General features: G+C 41.2%; 1 protein-coding gene across 3 annotated transcripts in view; it reads right to left on the minus strand.

Moving 5' to 3' along the window:
* The window catches only part of snx13 (sorting nexin 13), a 23,846-nt gene extending 13,845 nt beyond the window's left edge, over nucleotides 1-10,001 (minus strand). The window contains exon 1 of one of the 3 annotated variants that reach the window (XM_010770274.1): nucleotides 9,849-10,001. In XM_010770274.1, the coding sequence (XP_010768576.1) occupies nucleotides 9,849-9,860 (12 nt within the window). In that variant the 5' untranslated portion in view covers nucleotides 9,861-10,001. The other 2 variants (XM_010770272.1, XM_010770273.1) reach the window with 2 other exon arrangements.
* Nucleotides 10,002-14,225: the final 4,224 nt, after the last annotated feature.

Raw genomic sequence — 14,225 nt, forward strand, 5'->3', positions numbered from 1 at the left:
CATGGGCCACTTCTGATTGGGTAACAATGGCTGCTACATGTGGAGCACAGCACTTCTGATTGGTGTGGATGACTATGAAAATGTAATAAAAAAAATGTAAAAACAAAAAGGTTTTAAAAGATTTTCAGGCTTTGCGATTTGATAATCGAATCATTTAAATCGCGATTAATCTATTCAAAGTCGATTAATTGTGTGTGTGTGTGTGTGTGTGTGTGTGTGTGCAGTCTGATCATGCAGCTCTCAGGGTGTGTCAGATATCTGCACCTGTGTGTTTCACTGATGGAGGGAGGTCTATCTCAATGTGACCTGTGTGTGTAGATCAATACTCTGTGTTTACATGTGATACACCTTCCTGTGAATAGGTCATAGGTTTGTAAACTCACATAAATATTGGGTTTATACATCTGTGAACATGACTAAGTATTTTACAGATAAACTAAAGGCATCTTTTATCATTTACAACTTTTGATGAGCCATTTTTGACGTATGTGTGTGTAGCTTCAGACGTGAGGAAACAAAGTGACTCGACCACATGTTTCCTGTGTGAGTCTGAGCTCTGCTGGGTTCATTTATTCTGTTGTTGGTGCTTTGTTGATCTGTTGTCAGGGCTTTGTTGATCTGTTGTCAGTGCTTTGTTGATCTGTTGTCAGTGCTTTGTTGATCTGTTGTTGGTGATATGTAAATCCCAGTTTCCCAACTCTTATTTCCTCTGACCCTGATGCATCCTGGGAGTTCAGCCCAGGGCAGAATATATGTCCACTTCCTGTGATGCCCCTCTTGGTCTCATCACTGAACACACTCAGCTTTCTGGTGGTGGTGGTGTGTGTGTGTGTGTGTGTGTGTGTGTGTGTGTGTGTGTGTGTGTGTGTGTGTGTGTGTGTGTGTGTGTGTGTGTGTGTGTGTGTGTGTGTGTGTGTGTGTGTTATGTGAAGGATAAGCCTGTCATAGAGCTGCATCAAGTGCAAGCAGGACAAATGAAACCAGGCCGTGCTAACGTTAGCAAAGTACTATAACCAACAGTGTCATGAGTTAATGTAACAAATACAGGTTACTATCTACACAATAGTGTTTCCATGTGAAAGCTCTGACATGGTCACACACTTTATGAAGCTCACACTCTGACCATGGAGTCATCAGATAGACTCGCTGACAGACACCCTGATGATCAGCCGTGATGATCTTCGGCTGCCCTACATTCACACTGGAGTTCCTTAGATAAGCGGCTCCACTGATGGAGCCCGAGAGGGACAGTCAGAGCGTCCTCAGGACACTGAGACATTGTTCTCTGAGCCACAGCCAGCGAGGGACAATCAGATGACACACATGCTGCCAACTGAGCCAGCTAGTTTATGATATATAGCGTGATGCACACAGGTAGGCTCCTGACAATCAACGCACTTACAAATGACTTTAGTTAACCAGGCTAAGGCAAATGACATTTTATTATCAGGCTTATTAGAAATACTTAAGAGTAATGCTTCATAGCCCAAATGCTGAGAGTATAGGCACGTTCACACCAAGTACTTTTCCCACAAAGGTTCCTGAGAACTCTTTAGTTCTCATGAACTAAGTACAGATCGCGTTCACACCGTAAATTAGTTCCTGGGGGAGGATTAGGCAAATGAAGCCGCTGACTTCACTTCTTCTTCTTCTGCTTTGGGTTTACTGGCAGGCCGCAAACAACTTCACGGCGTATACTGCCGCCCAAAATCCCCGGCCGGAAGTCCCCGGAGTTAGGGACTGGCTTCAGTAGAAGCTGCTGGGACTTCCGAGTTAATCACCATAACGCCGACACCTCCTCATCTCCACCGCTCCCATGTTTTATTTTGTGTTGCCATAAGTTAGTCTCTCTGCATTTCTGCGCTGGGCTAATGCTAATGCTAATAATGCAATGCGAGGATAATAAAATGGCTTCTTCACAAACGTTTTTGGGAGTTTGACGGGGCGTGGTTTGCATTCCGCCCAGCCAATCAGACACAGGAACCTTTTTCTCCCACGAAAGTCCCTGCTCTCTAGCAGGGACTGAAAAGTTGGTAAAAAAGGTTCTCTAAAACTAATTAAGTTCCTGGGACTTTTTGGTGTGAACGCAACTAAATCGTAGTTCTCAGGAACCTTTGTGGGAAAAGTACTTGGTGTGAACGCGCCTTATGTCATTGGGTTGGCTGAACATGGTACAGGTATGAAATGTCTTCATATGAGGGTGCATCATGTTTAAACGATCAGACGATCCGAGAGAAGAAGAACGGACTGCGTGATATAAACAAACAACAAATAGCGTGTGCGTTCCATTCTCACTCTACAACGAGAAGCTCATGGGGCTTTCCCGAACCTGCGTCGAGAGCTGAAGTTAAATTAAATCTCAGATTTGCCTTCTTTGTTTGGTTCCCTCACTTCCGTTTCGCTTCTCATGCACTGATTCGCTAGCTGAACAGCCAACCAGAGTGATTTCTTTTGCCGACTGCCTTTGTCCCACTGCCCGCTGATTCAACGTGTTGGCCCGGCTGAAAAGACACGAGGGTGAGGGACACACCAATCTGAGTAGGGCGTGTCGACGAGTGTTTCCGCCAGACCAGGGCTGAAAGGGCGTCCACCCCGAGAGCGGGGGGGGGCCGTCCCTTATAGATACTGTCTTTTTACGTTAGTGAGCGGGATCATTTGGCTCGGCTCTCTTAAAGCGCCGGCTGTTTCGGCTCCCAAACGGCTCTTCATGTTACCACAGTTTACCACGGAGCCTCAGTTTCGGCGCTGCGAGGCTCTGGTGCTCCACTAAAACCCCTCATCGCGTCTCAATCGCGCACGTTCCGTGTTGTCCTGTAGCAGGCACCGCCGATGTCAGGGAAACGATCTTCAATACTTCGAAAATAATCCCACCAGACTCCTTTGCCCGTCCAACACAGAGGGATGTCCTTGCCCTTGTCCCTGTCGTTATTTCAAGCGATAAAAACTCTCGATCTTCTCTCAAATTATTAATATTTTTGGATTATTTTATTTCAAATGAAGGCAAGACGCCCCCCCCCTGGCGGAAACGCTGGTGTCGGCGCTCGTCGGCGGCCTGACGCCGATAATCGGCCTGGTGTGTCCGTGCCTTAAAGGAGGCCTAATGGAATTCCAACGTCTCAAAAAAACAATCATGTTTAATATACATATAACTTTACAAAAAGCCCATTCACAACGAAATACCACTTGCTAATTCTATTTAATTCATACAGTATACAGATATATAACCCCTGTCACTACTAGTTGCTTCACTCTAACATTTGTAGTTGTTGTTGTGCTATCTTTGCTGTCAGTGTGTACATCTCTATTCAAAACGGCCACTATTGTTGGCGGTGCTTCAGGTTGTTTCTAGAGCTTTATTCTGTAGGTTACACTGAAACAGGATCTCAGTCTCATCAGGCTTTATAGAGCTGGTACCATTTATTTAAAAACTGAATTGACTGGTTCCAGGTCAGATCTTGCAGATTAGCTTGTGACAACCCTGGTCAACACCCCAGCTGATTACACACTGGATATATTACAACATGATGCTGATGGCTGTCCGTGATAAACCTTCGACTCTGACATATTACTCAGTGCAAACCAAAGGAATAATATACAGGCTGTCAGCGTGTGGGCTGAGACAAGACAGCACAACTGGTTTTACACATGTCTATCAATATTATAAGTAGAACAACAGTCTCTCTGAACATGCCTTAGTTGAAATATATGATGCACAGCAGACAGTCAACTCACTCATGGACCTGGTGATGGGGTAAATCAGGTTAGGGCAGGAAATGTTTGATCATTTATCTCCATGTACTGCAATTACTCTCAAATCCTATATTACATTTGACTGGTCATTAATCAGTTATTATCCTTACCGTCTGCCCAATCCTCGACTCAGGCTGACATCTTTTAATTGTTTTAGTTATGTAAGACATTTCAAAGTCTTTCTTCTTTGTCGAACAACTTGGACTGACGGTATAGTAAGGGAGGTGACTGTAGAAACTAGCATATTCTTTTCAATTTGAGTAAAAATGTAGTATTTTGGATAAAAGGAAGCACATCTAAGGTTTGATTTGATCGCTCTTTGATGTTTTCACAGCTTTCACTATCTGATGCACTTGCACTCTAACAACCATGTTTAATATAAAGTGAACATATGACAAAGTGCAACTCTTAGAGCGAAGACTAAGATGTGTTAAAGATTCTTAAAATCCCATACCCATATTAAGAGAACTGGGATTCTTTTGTACATGCTATTAAAGAAGCAAGGTTAAAACAAGAACCTGATTTAAACTGAGCGCATTGAAGGCATGTAAACCCGCTGGTGTATGGGCTGCAGAATGTGTCCAAACTGGCTCGACTACCCCCTCTTTCACAAGTCATAACTGGCTGGGACAAAGACACTAATAGCAGGGTAAGGACTCTGGGAACAGAACAGGGCTGCCCAAAGAAGAGGCCTATTGTTACAGTTGGTGTAGGAAGTTCAAAGAACCACCTACTCTCATCTCAGTTCATACCCTGAAACAAATCTTAAATTAACTTCAGTGTCCTTAAACACCTTTAAGTCTAACTCAGCCACAATGTTGTCACAATTGGCAAGAATAACTAAGTAAAGACTTTCATCTAAACCACAATGAACAGCTTGACCTGCAGTAACACACCCACTCTGTTTAACTTTCACCCACACATAATTCACAGAGAAGGAAGTTGCTTCTTTGTTGGTTCAGAGGCTTCCAGCAGCCCACTGCAGTCATCACTGACATGTTTATTACCTAAAGGCCTCACTAACAAGTGACTGTATTCTACACAAAGTAAAACTCTCAAAATGGTGGTTAGACGGGAAACAGCAACTACTCATTTCAGTGGAAAGGGGGTATTTAAACTCTCTAGAGAATAACATAAACATTGGTAAGAAAGACCCAACAGCATACTGCCAGAAACATCATTGACAGAAGGCGTTATTTAAAAAAATATTTGAATTCCTTTAAGGCTGATTCAGTGGATGTCGGCCGGATTGCGCAAACAAGCAAAAGCAATGTTTTTCAAGTGTTTTTTGTAAAAGAAAACACATCAAAAAAGGTTGGAGAAGCTTCAATGCTTCTACGAGGTTACATACGAGCAGTCCTGTATCAGTTCAAGTTTGTACAAACCTCTGTTGTTTAAACAGTATTATCAGGAAAAGTACTATTTTCCTTTTTGTTCAATGTTACAGAAATGTGTTTCTCGTATATCCCACAATGAAGCCATTCCCTGATAAACTATTTGATGTCAATGGTGTGAGCGAGCAGCAGTGAATGTGGAGGCTTTCAGTGCGGCTGGTGAGGCTGGACTTTGTACGAGAGAGACGATAACCGACACTCTTGAGTCATTACAGCTTACACAGGGTTTATAACATGAACCATCTGCTCCAGTGATTAACACCCAAGCCCATCGGGAATGCACACATCTAAACATCCAGGCAATTCCTTACGTAACCCCGCGCCGAATAGACACACGTAAGAGTGAGCAGAACGAACAGGGACACATGCAGATGGAAACAAATGTGGTTGAGTCTTTTCTGTGGTTCAAATCTGACCGTCCAACCAATGATGAGATTAAAAAATATATATTCGTGTTAATAAAATAACCAAGGGTCAACTCTAGATATTCCCTCTTAACGTCCCGTAATAACTACACTAAAATAACTTAAGAACTGTGTTTTTCATGTTAAATGTTTCATCTTCCAGTTTCTCTCTGTATTGCTTTCTCCCTCAAGCACAAATGTACAATTACTCGTAGCTAACTTCAACAGAGAATAATCTCAATGTTTAAAATCCCTGCTGTGTCCTTGACTCCAGGCACATTCAGACATGCACACAGAGACTCTTATCAGTGTCTTGGAGATTATCTTTCCCCAGATTTCCTGGTACAACTTAAAAAACACATCCACACACAACTGCACTGTTCATACACAGACACGTACTATGGAGGAAAAACGGCTCAAAGGCAAAAATATTGCTATTTTTGTGATCTATGTTCAAAGCCATAAGCGCTTAGCTACAAACCTTAAGTGTGGGTGAGTGAGTTTAACTCAGCCCATTAAAGCTCTCCTGTGGGAGATCCATGGTTAATGCCTCAGAGTCAGAGGGGGAGAAAGCGAGCAGGGCGGACTGATCATGTTGGTCTAATCCACCGAAACCACCGTAGCAAAAAGATCTACAATAAGCTTTAGGATTATATATCAAGAATAGACAGAGTTTATTCGGAGAGATCAAGAAAAGTGTCTATTTTTGTCATTCGTTTAAGATCTGAGAACGGAAATTGTCAAGATAATAAGAAGATGTAAACAAATCATCCACACTTTTTGAATGTAGCAGAGTCATGTGTTAGGGTTGACTTTTTGTGGCAGGCCGATGTTTATGTTCAAACTGATGAAGATATAGTAACATGTTTCTTAGTTTGGCAACATGTAAGGCAGTAATATGTGATCTAATAGTAAGAAATGTAATATAAATGTAACTTAAACATGTGCCCTGGTATGTTGTTTTGTCCACAACCAGGTATGCTAAAATCTCACCAGCACGTCAAACCTTATCTGTCATCTAAAAGGTGTTCAGCCGTACGTGGACAAATCACTGAGAGCCAACACTAAAAAAACAGCACAGAGCAGTAGAGCAGATACTGGAGAGTTCTAGCTGCAGGGCAATTGAAAACCTGTGCTGTGCAATCCACCACTAACAAGCCTTTGGTGATTATCTGAACTAAATTAACATAAAAGGTGGAGCAGCAGGTTCAGCAGGAAAGCTAACAGGGCCACTTTTCCCACTCCTCTACAACCTCATAATGAACCCAGCATGTAAAGATACCACGTGGGATATTTATTTAGCAGGGACAATGCACATCAATGAACACTTAAAACAATTAAATGTGTCAAGCGTAAATATGCCAGATTTAGCTTTGAGCTAATTTCCATCCGCAGTCAATACATATATATATATATATATATGGATAAACAGTTCTTATTTTGCGTAGAGAAGCTGGTGTTTGGCCAGCAGAAGAACTTCCCCTCCCACAGCATGAAGTACAGGTTAAAGTGTAACAAGTGAACTATGTGTGTATATGTACATACTGAGCACTAACAGCCATTTATAGTTAAGGTGATAAAGCCAACAGCGGTGATAAAATGTCAGATCAACACCTTGAGTAAACTATGATGGGCAACTTGCACTGTAATGCATGTGGAAGGATCTGATCACTGCACAAGGAAGTACAGCACTTAGATGCTTTGCTCTTTGTGGTGGTCCTTAAAGATACTTAATGTTGGCTTGATTTATCACCCAGCTGGAGTACATATATCCCACAAACAACAAACCTGGGGGCCAAAACAAGGTACATATTACCTCCTTAGATATATGACCAATTCTGAATGGCCAGCTCTCTTGAGATGTAGTTAAAAACAGCTAACTGGCCTCGTGAGGATGAAATCAGCCACATTACCACTACGTTACATACTCCCAGTGCCCAGTCTCTCTTTTTTTCCCTTTAGTAGCTTCTCTAGAAGTTTCTGTAGGTTTGTGTTGCTCACCCAGGATTCAAACCAACTAGTACAAATCTCTAGGCCAGTAGCATCCCACCAGCTGAAACACACAAACGCCAGAGGCACACCTACTGGGAAATGAATGGCGGACTCTGTAGAAGTACACGTTTGCATCACCTTGTGCTGCCCCAGTTTGTTGTTTTGCATAAGTTAGCAGTTTCAAATAAATTGATACATACAAGGGATACAAATAATAAAGCAAAATCCAATTACAACTTGTGACAGAAGTCTAACTGTGACACCAAACTGCATTGTAAGTCTGAGCATTACCTAAAAACTCACTGGATATTTCTGGATACAAATCACAGGTCTGGATGGGGTGTAATTCTTGAAAGGTGTCCGATTGTCTGGCAGGGCAGCTGCTTGTATTTACTGAAGGAAGGAGGGAGAGGTGTACTAGATGAAATGTAGGCCTGATGTGGGAGTGTGCTGGCCTTAATGTCTACCAAGCTTTGATTAAGACGCCTTAAAGAGATCAAGCCAGGGGTGAAAGCTCCGACATAACTTTGTGTGACTGTGGATGAACTCACACTGCACTCACATCCCCTTACAACAAGCTAACTCAGTGTAAAAAGGTGGTAATCAAGGTATGCGGTTACGCCCTCTGTTTAAAGAATGAATCATAGTCAGAAAAAATAAAAGAATGGCAAGGCTAATGTCTGTCTACAGGTGAACATGACCTTACGATCAAAAGAACTACAAATACAAAAGCAGCATTTGCGTTACAACTTATGTGCAACATTTAAAATGCCAACTGTAATCTGAAATGTCACTAAAAGTCAAACCAAGGAGGTAACGTCAGAAGGTAGTTGAATAAACTGAAATAAGTTCAAAGGTAAGACGTCTGATAGTCTACATATTCTGTAATATCTCTGAACTCACTTTACATTTAAAAACAATAACAACAAAGGACACGACAAAGCTAAAGTTAAGCCAAACCTCATCACAGGATGTTCCAATACGAGACTAAGGGTTGGATGGGAGCAACATTTTTGCCAAGAGTTACTAAGCTACAGTTTAACACCTGCCTGCACAAACAACTGGACTCTCTGTCAGACATACAGAACAGTGCTAAAGCCTTATTACCAGGGCTAAACTTGTACTTAAACTGCTGGAGATGTGCCTGGATGTGGTCATCCCTCAGCTCAGGTGTGGCGGACATTGTTGTCTGTCTTTAGAGCAGATGCCATGGTCTGTGACATATCCATCAAAAACCAGGAAACCAGTGTGCATTGAGAAACGGCATCATGTCAGAAGTGCAGCAAAACTACACTGTCATCAGCACATACACAAAAAAAGGCTTTGTCAGGTTAAGCACAGGCGTAATCTCCATAATCACTGACCAGCAACAATGGACTGAAGATACCCTATTAATATTTTAGGAGAAGCTTGTGTTGTTAGGACAGTAGTGTGTGTTCGACTAAAGCAGGGAACTTTCTGACTGACAGATTGGCAACTAAAAGCCACTGGAAACATCTCAATTGGACAGCAGTGCATTCATTTGCTCACACTTTCCCTACAGTAAAAGTAAAATAAGAAAGAAATGCACACTTGTCAAGACCCATTACGGTAATAGATGTAAGCTAATCCTAGAGAAAACAGTTTTGTAAGCAGTGTCAACTACTCGGCTTTTATTCAACCTTCAGTAAAGTAATTACAACTAGCTGCAGCTTTACCAGCTCTGATATACATTCATGCATCAATATTTATAATCAAAACAAATATATTATTTTTGAAATGGGCTTAACAGCATAATGAGTATTTTTATGTTTGGACTTTAGATATATTTTGATGCTAATACGTGTGTACTTTAACTTGAGTAAGAGAGAGTATTCCAGGTAGTTCTATTTTTACTTCTGAGTACTTGTCGCACCTCTGCAAATAAGTACCTTTCTCTAACCTCTAATATAAGGTTTTTATCCATCTATATTTCCAACAGCTACCGCTCAGCTCACCTGTGTTTGTTGTGTTGTAGAAATTCGTTGTTGAGGGACGTTACTCATAATTTACTATGGACATTGCCTGTGTTGAGCTAATTCCAGCACGGTGTTGACAGTGAGGGTATCCTGAGCTCATCGTATTAACTTAGCTTTAACAGTGTAATCCACGGGCTGCCTGCCACTTATAGCAGACAACCTTTCCTGAGAGCACAGCAGCTGTGTGTGAGCCGTCCTCTCCCTGTCAGCCTGTGTGTTTACCTGAGGGGCTAATGCTGATAGCTGCTAAATGCTAACTAGCCGTGTCTATCACAGGAAAACTAAACACCACGCGTCTGTTTCTGACTTACCTCTGCAAACATCGTCTAAAAGGCTGTGCGTGCGGTGGCTCTGGCTAACCCCACCACATTGTAACATGCACAGAGGGAGATTATAGTCTCGGTTAAAAACGGTCGTATTTCCAATCTCCGTACTCTCTTCGGAGCGTCGCCATGTTTGCAAGGTTTACGTCTCGGGTGCCGAGTTTCTGGACGCCGCCCTGTGATTGGCTGCGAGGCGATGACGCAGTAACACACCCGTGACTGATTGACGGACACAAATGCAGCGATAATCAGGACTGACTGACCCAAATTCAAGAATATTTTAACAATTCATAACATATCTAATGCAGGTTTACCACAGTGGAAATGTTACTGTGCAGTGGACGTTAAAAAAGATTCTCTTGGAGGTATTTTTAGAGTTGGTTAGAATAAGGCTTGGTTGTGATTCCCTACACAACCTCAAGGCTGTTTTATTCTTATGAAGATTAAATACATTCAGTTTGAGATCATTCAAATGATATATTTTATAGGTTTACCACAGCAAAAAACTCCGTGTGCAGTGAACATGAAAAAGAGGTTAAGACAATTATTTTGGAGATATATTATACATGGAAGTGTACTTCTATAGTTTTAAAATTATGATGTGCGTGCCTTTATTGAATAGTGTTTTATGTTTCTTTTTATTTTGTTCTTATCCATCTATACTTTGCAGTGACGATGTACATTTCTCCTCAGTGGGTCGAATAAAGGAATTATAATCCTGATTTTGATTGTTGGTTTGAAGAAGGCTTGGCTGTGATTACCTTCACAATCCATAGGCTGTTTTATTCTCATGAAGGTTAAATAAATTCAATTTAAGATTATTCATATGATATGGCAAATCCATTTAGCTAAATTATCTTTTATAAATGTGTAAAGCCTCTTATTATTGTAATTCTCAGTAGACATATACTGCAACCTATTATTTTGTAAAGCATGTCATTTATTTCATATTGCCTGTTTTTAAAACATACTGGTAATCTAGAAATCTATGCTGATTCATCTTTCCAAAAACATCTACAGGTGGTATATGCCTGAGAATTCAAATAAAGTGTAATATTAGAAGACTGACCCAGCAACATGAAAGTGCAGTCTGATCACATGTTTGACCAATGGCTACCTGCACACCTGGGGATTATGCATAATTGATTGCCCCAGTGGTCCCTTCAATGGACTATACCTTTCACTGCCTGGCAAAAAGAGAGATGTGAGGTTAGGATGGAACAAAGAAGAAGCAAAGACAAGAAATGCCAGAGTGATCAAAGAAGATTGTTAGCTACAAGAGAATCTGTTTTGTTTTAGGTCATGATACCTCTCTCCAGGTGTATAGAGCCCCAAACGGATCACACAGCAGGAAGGGATGAAGCAGAAACCAGTCTGTGGCTCCTCCATGTCCAGGAGAGCGGAGCGCACTCACCAGGCTGCCCATTCTTCTAACACACCGGTGCACATAAAAGATATCTCTCATGTTTCTTTTATCTCTATATCCGTGTTTCTAATTATTTCTCTTTCAGACTGTCACACACTCACAGTAACCCACATGCAAGTTGTAAACGAAGACTTTATACCCACGCTTCACGAGTTACACATCTGTTAACTTATGAGCCATCATGTGACAAGCTTATTGGTGTTTTTACATCTACTTCTGTGAGGTTAAGTGATTTTCCATTTGCTGGAATCAAGATAACTGTGGCATGTTGATCAACCTGTTTGTCAGATGAGCTCATCATTGCACCATGAGCCTAGCTTTTTTTAATTATATAAGCAAATACAAAAAGGGCATGTTGATGTCATGTATTCAAACATCTGAATTGCTTCAAAAAAAGGTCTACAAAGACAGGGTTGCTGTGTTTTTAAAGACTGCACAGATATTACATCTCCTGACCTGCAGTGTTGTATCTTTCCCGCTAGAGGTCACTATCATTCTGTCACAATCTGCTGTAAAAGTGATCGGATGGTCAAAAACGAGGAATTAGTGGAACGTCTCAAAAAGATAACATTGAGCATGCCAATCATAGTTTCACAAACATCCAACAATCCCCTTGGAGGGAAAGAATAGAATCACATCAACGATCAACATGCATAATTCATTCAGTGAAGTTTATTATTAAATTAAACTTTTTTATATGGATAAAAGTCTGGCATTAAATTGCACATTTAGAAGATTAGAAGTAAAGAGCATAATGAAGACTGCTACTGTATGAAACAAAGAATGATTCTTGACACTTATTTTTGTTGCTCAAGACAGCAAAAGACAGACAAAAAAAAAATACTTATAGTGAAAACCACCCTTGAATGATGGGATGGTAGACTAAAAGCTTTAGGAATCCAAACTACAACATATAATAAGTACCCTGTATCAAGATTGATACAAAACAAGTGCAATTTGACCTTTTTAGAGAGATTTAGCACAAAAAAAAACACTTCTGGGGTCCTTTGGGTGGATTTTCCATATCTCTGGCCCCCCTTAGTCGATTTTGATGATTGACATCTCTCTCTAACCGTCAGAGCCAATGGAATCGAGGGGAACTCCCACATACTCCTTTATTTGTTAATGTGTGTGTGTGAGACTGCCGCATAGCCAAAACCGGAAGCTGCGATAACTCTGGTGGCTACCATTAGCAGCTAACTTTTACTCTCCGATTTTTACATACAAATAGAATTATGTATTATAAATATTTTTTTTAAATTCACAGAAACATTATCAACCGATTCAGCCGCGTTTTTTCTCGTTTTAATGCCATTGAACACGTCTTTTGATCAGATTGACAGCTACGGTGAGACGATCTACCCGTAAAAGCTCCGTAAAGGTACGTGTTGTGATGTCTGTGTTTGCTTCCCCTGTCGCGAGTTTGGATCACTCAGTGATGATACTAATACCTAAATAATTTAGGTATTAGTATCATCACTGAGTGATCCAAACTCGCGACAGGGGAAGCAAACACAGACATCACAACACGTACCTTTACGGAGCTTTTACGGGTAGNTTCAGGGTAAGCCAATCAGAGACAGAGTTGGGCGGGTCTTGCCTTATGGGGAACATACACAGACACACAAACACTTGCTAATGCTAACACACACACACACACGGCAACGCTCACCACCAGCACACACACACACAATGGCAGATGCAAGTATCAGCGAGAGCAGCAGCGTATTTACAACTTTGAGATATGACCACTATTTTCAATTTGTGGGGATAAATGACGCTCAAAATATTACGGTCAAATGTAAACTGTGTGCAGGACAGAAAGCTTTGTCCACATCGAATAACAGCAATGCCAATCTCCTGAAGCAACTAACTAATGTACATGGGGCTATAAAACTAGTCGCCAAAGACCCCACCGTCTCAACCACCGGCAGTGACCCAGATGGAGCAAAGCCTAAACAGCCAAAAAACGATTATTTCAAATCGCCACATGTCACCCAGAGTCAACTAAATAGATTGCCAGGTATGTTGTTGAGGACATGCTGCCCATCGCAACGGTCGAGTCTGTTGCCTTCAGAGAACTAGTCAGCAAAAAACAACAAAAAAACTTGAATTTTTAATTGTTATTATTTTTAAAGTAAAGTAACTTGTTACTAGTTACTTTTATAATTTAGTAACTAATAAAGTAACTAGTTACTTTTTTGAGAGCAATAACTATAACTATTACTAGTTACTTTTTAAAAGTAACTTGCCCAACACTGCTGCACACACATCATGCGCCTTTGTGACCGGACATTTCCTTACAACGAGTAATAGGGGGAATAATCGGTCCATTCGATGTCTGTGTGTGTGTGTAGAGGTGTGTGTGGTTGAAACGTAGCAGCCTGCAGTGGGGACCACAGTGAAGGCGGTGTGTATGCGCTGGTGCTGCACTTCTCAAAGGCTGCCTCCTGATGCTGCAGCCATTTCATAAAGTGAAGGAGGCTTTACAAATAAAAAAAATAGCTCTACACCCCTGGCCGCAATGTCCTTAAAATGAAGTCTGAGTTCGAAATATATCTCAAATAATGTATGCACTGCCATTCCCCCACAAACATAACAGTCTGCGATTAAACGGTTGTCTCCTGTGTGCTCCACTTGGCGTACCACCTGTAACTTTATCTGAGACCTTATGCTAACCAATTTTGATTTATTTTGTATGTTTTGGATGAAATATTTTTATATATTTCTAATTCTGCAAATATTACGATAAACTCACAGCTATTTCGCGGCCCGGCATTAAAACCTAAAAAGGAGGTTGGGGACCCCTGATCTTAATGACCCCTGAGCAAAAATGCTAACGCACTTTGGCACAGAACTCAAGATAAAAGATACCCTTATTACTTATCGTAGCTGCACATACAAGATTATTCGATTAAAGCTGAGGTTCCACAGATCAT

Source organism: Notothenia coriiceps, unplaced genomic scaffold (genome assembly GCF_000735185.1).
Source record: "Notothenia coriiceps isolate Sejong01 unplaced genomic scaffold, NC01 NC01_scaffold00008660, whole genome shotgun sequence".
Taxonomy (NCBI): domain Eukaryota; kingdom Metazoa; phylum Chordata; class Actinopteri; order Perciformes; family Nototheniidae; genus Notothenia; species Notothenia coriiceps.